Genomic DNA, 13,105 nt, shown 5'->3' on the forward strand with positions numbered 1-13,105 from the left:
AGTAAACACCTTGTCAAACACCAGGAGGGAAATGGAAAGCAAGGAAGGAGAGCAGGGCAAAAGAGAGGTACGGAAATCTTGTCGCAGAAAAGAACAGAACTTCTTCAAGGAAGTAGGCATTTCTTGAAGAGCAGTGGCAGTCAATTAAACACAGAGATAAAAACAAAAAAACTGCGGATGCTGGAAATCCAAAACAGAAACAAAAACAGAATTACCTGGAAAAACTCAGCAGGTCTGGCAGCATCGGTGGAGAAGAAAAGAGTTGACGTTTCGAGTCCTCATGACCCTTCGACAGAACTTGAGTTCGAGTCCAAGAAAGAGTTGAAATATAAGCTGGTTTAAGGTGTTTGTGTGGGGGGGAGGAGAGAGAGAGAGAGAGAGGTGGAGTGGGGGTATGGTTGTAGGGACAAACAAGCAGTGATAGAAGCAGATCATCAAAAGATGTCAACAACAATAGTACAAAAGAACACATAGGTGTTAAAGTTAAAGTTGGTGATATTATGTAAACAAATCTGCTAATTAAGAATGCATGGTAGGGCACTCAAGGTATAGCTCTAGTGGGGTGGGGAGAGCATAAAAGATGTAAAAAAAAAAAAATTTTTTTTCTCTTTTTGTAATGGAAATAGGTGGGAAAAGGAAAATCTATATAATTTATTGGATAAAAAAGAAAAGGAAGGGGGAAACAGAAAGGGGGTGGGGATGGGGGAGGGAGCTCACGACCTAAAGTTGTTGAATTCAATATTCAGTCCGGATGGCTGTAAAGTGCCTAGTCGGAAGATGAGGTGTTGTTCCTCCAGTTTGCGTTGGGCTTCACTGGAACAATGCAGCAAGCCAAGGACAGTCATGTGGGCAAGAGAGCAGGGTGGAGTGTTAAAATGGCAAGCGACAGGGAGGTTTGGGTCATTCTTGCGGACAGACCGCAGGTGTTCTGCAAAGCGGTCGCCCAGTTTACGTTTGGTCAACTCGCAGACACTTCCTCCTACCTCTCCCTGGACCATGACCCCACCACTGAACATCAAGTCATTGTTTCCAGGACTGTCACTGACCTCATCTCCTCTGGGGATCTCCCTCCCACAGCTTCCAACCTGATAGTCGCCCAACCTCGGACGGCCCGCTTCTATCTCCTGCCCAAAATCCACAAACAGAACTGCCCCGGTAGACCGATCGTCTCAGCTTGCTCCTGCCCCACAGAACTCATTTCTCGTTATCTTGACTCCCTTCTCTCTCCCCTTGTCCAGTCCCTTCCCACCTACATCCGTGATTCTTCTGACACCTTACGTCACATCAACAATTTCCAGTTCCCTGGCCCCAACCGCTTCCTCTTCACCATGGACGTCCAATCCCTCTACACCTCCATCCCCCATCAGGATGGTCTGAGGGTCCTTAGCTTATTCCTCGAACAGAGGCCCGAACAATCCCCATCCACCACTACTCTCCTCCGTCTGGCTGAACTTGTTCTCACGCTGAACAATTTCTCCTTCAACTCCTCTCACTTCCTCCAAATAAAAGGTGCGGCTATGGGTACCCGCATGGGCCCCAACTATGCCTGTCTCTTTATGGGGTATGTGGAACATTCCTTGTTCCAGTCCTACTCCGGCCCCCTTCCGCAACTCTTTCTCCGGTACATCGATGATTACTTCGGTGCCGCTTCATGCTCTCGTCGGGACTTGGAAAAATTTATTAATTTTGCTTCCAATCTCCACCCCTCCATCATTTTCACGTGGTCCATCTCTGACACTTCCCTTCCCTTCCTTGATCTCTCTGTCTCAATCTCTGGTGATAGACTGTCCACCAATATCCATTACAAACCCACCGACTCCCACAGCTAGCTCGACTACAGCTCCTCACACCCCGCTTCCTGTAAGGACTCCATCCCATTCTCTCAGTTCCTTCGCCTCCGTCGCATCTGTTCCGATGATGCTACCTTCAAAAACAGTTCCTCTGACATGTCCTCCTTCTTCCTTAACCGAGGTTTTCCACCCACGGTCGTTGACAGGGCCCTCAACCGTGTCCGGCCCATCTCCCGCGCATCCGCCCTCACGCCTTCTCCTCCCTCCCAGAAACATGATAGGGTCCCTCTTGTCCTCACTTATCACCCCACCAGCCTCCGCATTCAAAGGATCATCCTCCGCCATTTCCGCCAATTCCAGCATGATGCCACCACCAAACACATCTTCCCTTCACCCCCCCTATTGGCATTCCGTAGGGATTGCTACCTCCAGGACACCCTGGTCCACTCCTCCATCACCCCCTACTCCTCAACCCCCTCCTATGGCACCACCCCATGCCCACGCAAAAGATGCAACACCTGCCCCTTCACTTCCTCTCTCCTCACCGTCCAAAGACCCAAACACTCCTTTCAAGTGAAGCAGCATTTCACTTGCATTTCCCCCAACTTAGTCTACTGCATTCGTTGCTCCCAATGTGGTCTCCTCTACATTGGAGAGACCAAACGTAAACTGGGCGACCGCTTTGCGGAACACCTGTGGTCTGTCCGCAAGAATGACCCAAACCTCCCTGTCGCTTGCCATTTTAACACTCCACCTTGCTCTCTTGCCCACATGTCTGTCCTTGGCTTGCTGCATTGTTCCAGTGAAGCCCAACGCAAACTGGAGGAACAACACCTCATCTTCCAACTAGGCACTTTACAGCCATCCGGACTGAATTTTGAATTCAACAACTTTAGGTTGTGAGCTCCCTCCCCCATCCCCACCCCCTTTCTGTTTCCCCCTTCCTTTTCTTTTTTTTCCAATAAATTATATAGATTTTCCTTTTCCCACCTATTTCCATTATATAAAAAAAAAATTTTTTTTTTTTACATCTTTTATGCTCTCCCCACCCCCACTAGAGCTATACCTTGAGTGCCCTACCATCCATTCTTAATTAGCACATTCGTTTAGATAATATCACCAACTTTAACTTTAACACCTATGTGTTCTTTTGTACTATTGTTGTTGACATCTTTTGATGATCTGCTTCTATCACTGCTTGTTTGTCCCTACAACCACACCCCCACTCCACCTCTCTCTCTCTCTCTCTCTCTCTCTCTCTCTCTCCACCCCCCACACACACACCTTAAACCAGCTTATATTTCAACTGTCTCTTGGACTCGAACTCAAGTTCTGTCGAAGGGTCATGAGGACTCGAAACGTCAACTCTTTTCTTCTCCACCGATGCTGCCAGACCTGCTGAGTTTTTCCAGGTAATTCTGTTTTTGTTTCTGTTTTGGATTTCCAGCATCCGCAGTTTTTTTTGTTTTTAACTACTACTTGTCTGTGGCAGTTGTTTACAGAGCTGAGAACAGCATGGGCAGCTGATCAAACAGCCTGCTGACAGCGGGGGTTCACGATCCCTGGTCCGAGTTCCAGGGCATCATTCATGTGAGGTGTGGACGGCCATGAAAGTTGACCTTCATTATATTGGGAAGTGATATTAGGTGAACATCATATATGGTGATCCATCTGATTTTCTGTTGTAGGATCTTGCACACGTTTGCTGCTGGCTTTTACCTGGCGATAGGAGCTACTCTTAAAAAAAAGTTGTGTTGTGTTACTAGGGGGGCTATAGAATTTTTATAACAAGGGATGGAGCCTATAAGCAAAAACATCAAGAACCCTTCGAGTAGTGAGGGAGTGCGGGTGAGAGAGTGTGAGTGTGAGTCTGTGGGAGATAGTGTGTGAGTGAGTCTGTGGGAGAGAGTGTGTGAGTGAGTCTGTGGGAGAGAGTGTGTGAGTGAGTCTGTGGGAGAGAGTGTGTGAGTGAGTCCGGGGGAGAGAGTGTGTGAGTGAGTCTGGGGGAGAGAGTGTGTGAGTGAGTCTGTGGGAGAGAATGTGTGAGTGGGTCTGTGGGAGAGAATGTGTGAGTGAATCTGTGGGAGAGTGTGTGGGAGTGAGTCTGTGGGAGAGAATGTTTGAGTGAGTCTGTGGGAGACAGTGTGTGAGAGTCTGTGGAGAGTGTGTGTGAGAGAGTCTGTGGGAGAGAGTGTGGAAGATTGTGTGGGAGAGAGTGTGTGAGTGAGACTGTGGGAGAGAGTGTGTGAGTGAGTCTGTGAGAGAGAGTGTGGGAGAGAGAGAGTGAGTGAATGAGTGAGTGTGGGAGAGAGACTGTAGGCCTAGAACAATGGACCATAGATTCAAGATTGCATGCAAGACATTTACAACAGAGAAAGAGAAACTTTTTTTCAAAAGAGTTGTGGAATGTACAGCCAGGAATAATAAATGAGACAGAAACTTTGTTGCCCTTCTTCAGTTTATATGTACTTTCAGAAAATGAGTGAATACATTTTACAATGTGATGATGATAAGGATACTGTAGCTTTTTTTAAAGCCATGAATCAAATGCTGTGAAATTCTGCTATTTGAATCAATTTGAGTTTGTGCTATGTAATTATACCTCGGTAATTATGCAAATTCAGGTTCTGAATCAGTTGGAGTAATGCAATATAAATAATTTTTAAAAATTCACAATGGTTTTAATACAACTTCAAAATTAACATAGCATAACGTGCTACAGAAGTAAAATTTATGGCAACTTACTCTCTCTGATGTTTTCCCATGTCCACTGATCATTTCGGAAGAAAGGATGCCTTTTGATTTCTGCAACACCATTTCGGCCTAGTCTTACTTCCCTAATTGAAAAAAATCAATGATCTGTTACTACAACAATGTAAGGAAAGAGTGCAGTATATGTAGGCTCTACAGCTCTGCTTATATAAAGACAGATTGTACACTCAATTCAAGTCAATTCAGTTTAAACTAAATTCACGAACAATTCTTTGCGACCTTTATATAGGTTACAGTTGACCACTAATTACGTTAATTTTTAAAGCCGCTCTTAATCCCTGTGAAGGACATAATTTTCTGAAAAATTTTGTCCTTTCATTCAGAAACTATTTTTTTGCAAATGCTTTTGCTAGAATCAAGTGTTCACAGAATCCCAAAATGAATACATTCGAGTCTGCACATTTTGAAAACCGTTCACAAGTTGTAGAACAGTTTCACAACCTTTGTGTACTTCCCTTTAATTACAGAGCTTTGTAAGAGACCTGAAAAGAGGGTGAAAAAGAATATTCACTCCCATCAGGTTCGAATTCTAACAGGATAACGATATTGCTGTTCCTTCACTGTCGTTGGGTCAAAATCCTGGAATTCCCTTCCAAACAGCAGTGTGGGTGTACCTATACCAAGCGGACTACAGTGGTTCAATGTTGGCTCACCGCCACCTTCTCAAGGGCAATTAGAGATGGGCGACAAATGCTGGCCTTGCTATCAGCACACACATCCAATGAAAGGAAAATAAAGGATTTCACACAATTAATTGGACTTATTTTAAAATAATATTCTAGAATGTAAACAAAGATCCTGAATTAGATTTTTCTTGTTATGAAGAGTCCAGGAAAAAGGTAAATTAGTTTGTCCTGTACCTCTATGAGATCTATTCGATCAATTAATTTGTATTTCAAGTAATGTACTGGAGAAAACTATATTTCCTCATGGTTCATTGCCTTCTTTCTGTACCTATCAGTGAGGAAAGCACAAATGAGGCTTTTTGCATCCTTGGAAATTTCATTGTCATCAGGAAACGTCAATGAGTTTTTGTGATTCATAATTTTGCTGTACGTTCCAACTAATGAGTCTGCATAAAAAGGTGTGTCACCTACAAGGAAGAAAAATCACCATTAAAGATCAGTTCAGATATAGGCTCTCTAAGTATTAAAAAGACACTGACAAACAAGAACAGCAGATTTTTAACAATTTAAATTTACCCACTGGTTCATGGCCATCACAATAAATAATTTCAATACTTTGTTATCCACTATCTCAATGGGTGGCTCGGAATGTTGGAAGGCATATCAGCGCAAAGTGTAATACTAACAGTCCAATTGCACTGAGGTACGATAAATTAATCACTGTACTCAAAGGGTCATGTTTGTGATGCAATATGTAACCTAACAAAAATTTAATCTAATTTTAATGCAGATTTTATTTTAAAGCTTCCAGCCTGCAGAATACTCAAATATGCAAAAAAGGCATTCCATAATCACGAGTTTTTACTGGTCTAGAGTTAGCCAATGTCCTTGAATTTCCTTTTTAAATTAGTCTAGCTGCTGATGTTATGAGAAGTGAGTTGCACTTTTGGCAAAATGTGCCTCAAGAATCATTGTCTACAGCCAGAGTGAAAAAAGCTGCACCATAGCACACCAAGCTCAGTGGAATTCTTGAGTAGTCAGATCATTTTAAAATTAACATAAGCTTCCAGCTTTGGTTTTGTGCCAGCACCTAGCCAAATGTATAATTTAGTGGTTGTACTGGTGACTTTTAAGTTTACACGTTGCAACCACAAGGCAACTATAGACTCAGTTCCTTATCTGATTGTTAATGGAGAAAGTTGATATTTCCCCATAAATTTCATACACTAAATAGTATGAAGTTGTGTACATTGAATTTTAGTTTCAAACTAGAAATGGTACAACATAATTAACATTTAAATGTACTAGCATTTAATGAACCATTTCATCACTCACCAACAAGCATTTCATACAGGAACACTCCAACTGACCACCAATCACACTCCCTCCCATAATACCCATCTCCTCCTTGAGATTTCAGCACCTCAGGGGAAATATAATCAGGAGTCCCCACTGCAGTATCACATCGTACCATCCCTTCCTACAATAACAAGGAAAATGGTTGGTTAACAACAACTTGCATTTATATCACGGCTTTAACATAATAAAATGTCCCAAGAGTTTATAGGAGTGTTATGGAACAAAGTTTTGACACTGAGACACAAAGAAATATTAGACCAGGTGACCAAAAGCTTGGTCAAAGAGGTAGGTTTTTGAAGGGTGTCTTAAAGGAAGATGGGGAGGAGAGGTGAAGAGATCTAGAGAGGGCAACCAGGCTTTAGGACCTAAGCAGCCTGAAAGCATGGCCGCCAATTGTGCAGCAATTAAAACTGAGCATGCTTAGAAAACTATAAATAATGTGAGATAACATAGGAACTAGGAAGGAAAGTTGAATGGTCAGCAATTTAATAGAAGCAGGGTCTGAAAAGTAAGAGATGGGTCCAATCAATAAGATCAGGTCAGAGAGGGCATAAGGGGAGATTGGAGAAAGATGTAAATTCAAGTTGAGGGGAAGAGGGAGCCTTAGGGGAAATAAGGCCCAATGGTCTAAGGGAAGGGAGTGAAGCAACAGAGGCAGCTGATCAGATGGTTTCAATCTTTGTAACAAAAAGGGTCCTGAGTTCACTGAGTTTCTCAGTGAGGCACAAAAGTTTGATAACATATGATTAAGTACAGAATCAAATCTGAAATGATTTAGAATTAGATGAATAAGCTGTGACAATTTTCGTTCAATAATAGTATTCTTGTCTAAATCATAATATCTTGGGTTCAAGCCTAACTTCAGGATTGAATACATAATCTAGGCTGACACTTCAGAATGAATGAAAAAGTACTGCATTGTAGAATGTGCCATCTTTTGAATGAGGCTGCCTCAGGTGGATGTAAAAGGTATACTCCCAGTGCTTTAGCCAACAATTAACCCTCAACCAACTCCACAAAAAATACCAACAGGCTACCTATATGCAAATTGGCTACTGTTTGCCTACATAACCGAAGTGGCCACATTTCAAAAATAATCATTGGTTTTGAAGCAGTTTTAGATTTCTAAAGGATATAAAAGATCAAAAATCTGTAACTATTCAATTTACAAGCCAGTGGCACTAGAAAAGTGGCAGAGCTAAAGCTAAAACTGTAAAGCAACACTCACAGGAGCCATCCTGATGTATTAGTGGATTTTATGTCTTTTTTCCCCCAAGAAAAGCTATTTGCTGAGGTGAGGAAATATTTACAGCTTAAAATATACTAAGATATTAGGAAGTCCCAAAATAAGTCTTCATTAATATACACCACTATAATACACATGCCTAACTTCATTTCCAGTGCAGCTGGGAAGGGAAGGGCAACTGGCAAAAGCAAATGTAGCAATGGGATCCAAAGTCAAATCCCCATTCTACTGGATTCCAAATTATGCCATATCATTAAAACATCAAGTTATTCTTCATCCTAACTAGCATTACCTTCAAACTGAAACAAACAAATCAGTCTTGGCGAGGTACCACACACAAGTAAATGGAATTAACCAAGAGTGGCAAGTAACGGTGTATCACATCAGACAACACTATAGCTTAAATATCAACAAATCATATCTATGTGGCATTTTATCTATTAACTAATGTTAATTACTGAAATTAAATATCATTGGCATAACAAAGAAAAATGAAACAAACAGAAGATCTAAAATGCACAACAAATAATATTTTAACTGTGGATAGTGATTCAGTGGATAGTGACGTTTAGGTCCAGGCTCTTGAGGGATTTTTAAGAGGCTTCTATAAAGTGTTACGAAATAGTTGGAAAGGATTAAGCATCATATCAAACCTAATATGTCTCTTGTTCACTTCTGGTATCAATGAAAATAGATAAAAAGCACCACAGGGGACCAGTCAAGAATTCAGATGCTCTGACCACAAATGAAATTGAAATCAGAAACATAACAAAGAAATCTTGAACAGTTCAATGTCTTCTGTGTCAGCATATGAGACAAAATACAACTTTGCTCATTTAGCCTTCTTCAGTTGTTTCTGGAAACATCCTCTGCCAAAACTTGATCCATCACCTGACTTTGGAGCGTAGGTGAACTTTTGTGCCAAAATGGTACATTAAGGTCTCGCTGAAGTGGAAGTGCTAATAGTCACATGGGAATTGCTCGACAAAAAAGACCAAGTTTACATTCAGCCTTCCTTGTAGTCAAAGGATACAGTAATAATAAAGTTTAACTATGTTTCTCACACGTACAGCTTTGAAAGCCTTCAGTGAATCAAACCCTTGTGCTAAATTTCAAGAAGAGTTTATACTTCAAGTTTTGGAACATTAACAGTAAAATTAATGTTAAAAACTTGGGTCTGCTGTAGATACTTTCTTGGGTTCACTGACACCATACAAACATACGAATTAAAAGCATGACACTGATCTGATTGTGGCCTCAACTCTACTTTCCTCTAACCCCTATAACCTTTGACTTCTTTGTTATTCAAGAATCTAGCCCATCCGAACAGATTTAATTTGCTGCATGTCCATCATCTTATGTCGGTGACGACAACGATAATGAATTGTAAATTGTTTACACTTTTGAACTATAAGCAGCATTTTAACCAATGTCAGGTACCCTTTTTAAATAACACTGCATGAATACACTTGGCTTTCAAGCACAACCTTTGCTTGTAACCTTTTCATCAAATTTGTTTTATGGAACAAACGGTCAAAAAATGTCCAAAATGTCACAATAGGCAAGAGGTCAAAAGGATTCACAACATTTAATGTTGACGTTAAAATTGATGCTGGACATTTTTTGTTTTAATGAATTTTCACAGGATGTGAACAGTGTTGAAAAAAACAAAAAAACTGAGATAAAAACAAAAAAACTGCGGATGCTGGAAATCCAAAACAAAAACAGAATTACCTGGAAAAACTCAGGTCTGGCAGCATCGGCAGAGAAGAAAAGAGTTGACGTTTCGAGTCCTGTCGAAGGGTCATGAGGACTCGAAACGTCAACTCTTTTCTTCTCCGTCGATGCTGCCAGACCTGCTGAGTTTTTCCAGATAATTCTGTTTTTGTTGTGAACAGTGTTGGTTCGGCCTGTATTTATTGCACATCCCTAATGAGGTGGTGGTGAGCCACCTTCTTGAACCGCAGCAGTCCATGTGGCATTGATACACCCACAGTGCTGTTAGGAAGAGAGTTCCAGGGTTTTAACCCAGTGACAGTAAGGAACGGTGATATAGTTCCAAGTCAGGGTCAAGTCAAGTTCCAGGTTGTGTGTGGCTTGGAGGCCAACTTGCAGGTGGTGCCCATGATTCTGATGCATCTGCTGCCCTTATTGTTCTAGGTGAAAGAGGTTGCAGGTTTGGAAGATGCTTTTGAAGGAGTCTTGGTGAATTCTTGCAGTGTATCTTGTAGATGGTATACACTGCTGCCACTGTGCATTGGTGGTGGAGGGAGTGAATGTTTAAGATGGTGGATAGGATGCCAATCAAGCCGGCTGCTTTGTCCTGGATGGTGTTGAGCTTCTTGAGTATTGTTGGAACCGCACTCATCCAGGCAAATGGACAGTATTCCATCACACTCCTGACTTATGCCTGACAAGCTTTGGGGAGTCAGAAGGTGAGTTACTCGCCACAGAATTCCCAGCCCCTGATCTCTTCTCATAACCATAGTATTTATATGGCTGGTACAGATCAGTTTTTGGTCAATGGTAATGCCCAGGATGTTAGTAGTGGGGGAATTCAGCCATAGTAATGCCATTGAATGTCAAGCAGAGATGATTATATTCTCTCTGGTTGGAGATGGTCATTGTCTGGCGCTTGTGTGGTATGAATGTTACTTGCCACTTGTCAGCCCAAGCCTGAATATGTCCAAGTCTTGCTGCATATGGACATCTGTTGCTTCAGTATTTGAGGAGTCTCGAATGGTGCTGAACATTGTGCAATCATCCATGAACATCCTAATTTCTGACTTTTTGATGGAGGGAAGGTAATTGATGAAGTAGCTGAAGATGGTTGGGTCAAGGACACTATGCTGAGGAACACCTGCAGTGATGTCCTGGGACTGAGATGATTGACCTCCAACAAGCACATTCATGTTCCTTTGTGCTTGGTTTGATTCCAACCAGTGGAGAGTTTTCCCCTCGATTCCCATTGACTTCAATTTTGCTAAGCTCCTTGATCTCACTCTGGAGGATGAGGTAGTGTTAATTTTAGTGAGGACTAAAATAGATTCTCAGTGGGTCAACAAAAACCCAGATGGTCAGCAACTTGGCAAAAGAAGAAAACACTGCAAAACATTTATAAAATAAAAGCAGAAGGAGACCAGAAAAAACATTGCAACAGGATTTTTTTTCAAAAAGCTCCAAAACTAGTGAATATTACCAAAAGCATAAAATATTAGCAAAGCCAATAGACTTATTTAAATTGTTTCCAAATTTGGAATAGTACATACAGATCTTGTTGGGAGAATTTAAGGGGAGAAGAGGAAATCTAGCTTCCTCTCCTTGAATGTCAATGGCATTAACACTGCTCAATTCCACAACCATCACATCTTGGGGTTCACCATTGACCAGGAATTTAATTGGAGCAACCATATGAACATTATGGCTACCAGGGAAGATCAAAGGCTGGGAATTCAGCAGCGAGTAACAACATTTAAGAAGCTCAACGCTATCCAGAACAAAGCAGCCCATTTGATTGGCACCCCATCCACCATCTTAAACAATCACTCCCCTCACCACCAGCACACACTGTCAGCTATTTGCACCGTCTGTTAGACACACTGCAGCAATTCGCCAAGCCTCCTTCAAAAGCACCTCAAAAACTCACAAATTCCACCATGTAGAAAGACAAGGGCAGCAGATACATGGGAATACAACCATTTGCAACTTTCCCTCCAAGCCACACGCCAACCTGACTTGCAACCATACCGTTGTTTCTTCACTGTTATTGAATCAAGAACCTGGAACTCTTTGCTATCAGCACTATGGGTGTATCGACACCAGGTGGATTGCAGCAGCTCAGTAAGTCCTCTCGCCATTATCTTCTCAAAGGCAATTAGGGATGGGCAATAAATGGTCGCCATGCCAATGTTAACATCCCATGAAGAAATAAACAAAAAGTACCAGCAGTGAAAGTATTATGATCCAGTTAGGGATCATTAACATTTAAAAAGAAATGAAACACCTTGGGCTTGCTCAGCGCGTGAGCGGACAATAAGGCGAGAAGGCCAAAAATCTGTTTCACGACGTCATGAAACCAGTTTGCGATCATCCACTCAGCCTGTCGATGGCAGGCCACCTTTCCCACCATCGAATGTTGGGAACCTCATTGTAATACATCTGCATATCATTATAAGGCTAGCCCAGTGGACTCATCCCCCCTATGCTGGATGGTTCGCCCAATCAAGCCGACGTGTTTCACAACTGTACATAAGTTACGCGCACTTGGTGAGCTGCACTTTGCTCAGGACTTCAAGGTTTGTTTGCCTATCTTGCTTCGGGTAACACTTGCAGTCATCAGCGCCAGGCTTCGCAGACAGCACCACAGCACTTTTAGGGGGGTTCAGGCAGGTCTCTATCTACCAGACCAGCCATAAGGTGGGGGTGGCTTTATACGGCTTCAGGGCTAGGGCTTGTTTGGGGAAGGGGGAGAAGTGGCCTTAGGCAAGGGAAGAGGCTGCAGGGTGATGGCTGTCCTGGGGAATGGGGATATCCCAGGGTTTGTGTGGGGGCACAAGCTGATCTGTGCTAGTGGCCTCAAGATGGTAAGGGCTGAGGAGGCAGTCTCCAGAGCAGATGAGGCCAGATGGAGATGTGAGGGTGTGTGTGAAAGAATGAGTGGTGATGTCCATTGAGCTGGCAGTGAGTGAGATACCGGTGAATGTGTGATGGGCTTGAATGTGTGGTTAGGTTGATGAGATAGTTGCCTTATCCTGGGGATACGGATGAGATCATTCATCCTCTATCTGCACTGGATGGCCAACCTCTGCTGTGCAGCATTAGCATCGCCTACCAAGCTGGAGTGGTAATCTTGCTGCCTCTCCTGCGGCCAGATCGGTGGGGTAGAGGACATTACCCTGTGGGCCTCCACAGCATCCCAAAGGCGCTCCAGGAACGTGTCACTAAACCTGGAGGCTGCAGTCTTCTTGCCTTTCGGGGCCATGTCTTATTTGCAGCAGTCCTGGGCTGGAAGCGCTGAGAGGTGCACACACGACTGCACTTTAAATATGGTGCCCGGCATGGTTAAGTGGTGAGGTGATGGCGTGGTGGGTGAATTGGAGCCTGCCCACCATCCAAACAGCTTGTTTCCCAGGAATGCATAATTAACGAAGTGGGTTTGGAATGAGACGGTATGAGAAGCCGCTAATGTGGCTGGCGGCCCAGTACCGCACTTAATGCAAATCTTGGATGATTCCGCCTCTTGTTTTAACCAATAGAACAACATCACAAGATTTCACTTTTTAAACAAAAACAGAAACTTTGTTGTATATAGA

General features: G+C 42.7%; 1 protein-coding gene across 4 annotated transcripts in view; it reads right to left on the reverse strand.

Annotated features, from left to right (window-relative positions):
* Positions 1-13,105, reverse strand: part of rock1 (Rho-associated, coiled-coil containing protein kinase 1) — a 226,223-nt gene that overhangs the window by 106,505 nt on the left and 106,613 nt on the right. For all 4 annotated transcript variants that reach the window (XM_041189415.1, XM_041189414.1, XM_041189416.1 and 1 more), the window contains 3 exons: positions 6,524-6,668; positions 5,517-5,655; positions 4,536-4,627 (listed from right to left, as the gene is read on the reverse strand). In XM_041189415.1, coding sequence (XP_041045349.1) covers positions 4,536-4,627; positions 5,517-5,655; positions 6,524-6,668 — 376 coding nt within the window. The remainder of the gene's footprint in view (positions 1-4,535; positions 4,628-5,516; positions 5,656-6,523; positions 6,669-13,105) is intronic.

This window comes from Carcharodon carcharias, chromosome 6 (genome assembly GCF_017639515.1).
Source record: "Carcharodon carcharias isolate sCarCar2 chromosome 6, sCarCar2.pri, whole genome shotgun sequence".
Taxonomy (NCBI): Eukaryota; Metazoa; Chordata; class Chondrichthyes; order Lamniformes; family Lamnidae; genus Carcharodon; species Carcharodon carcharias.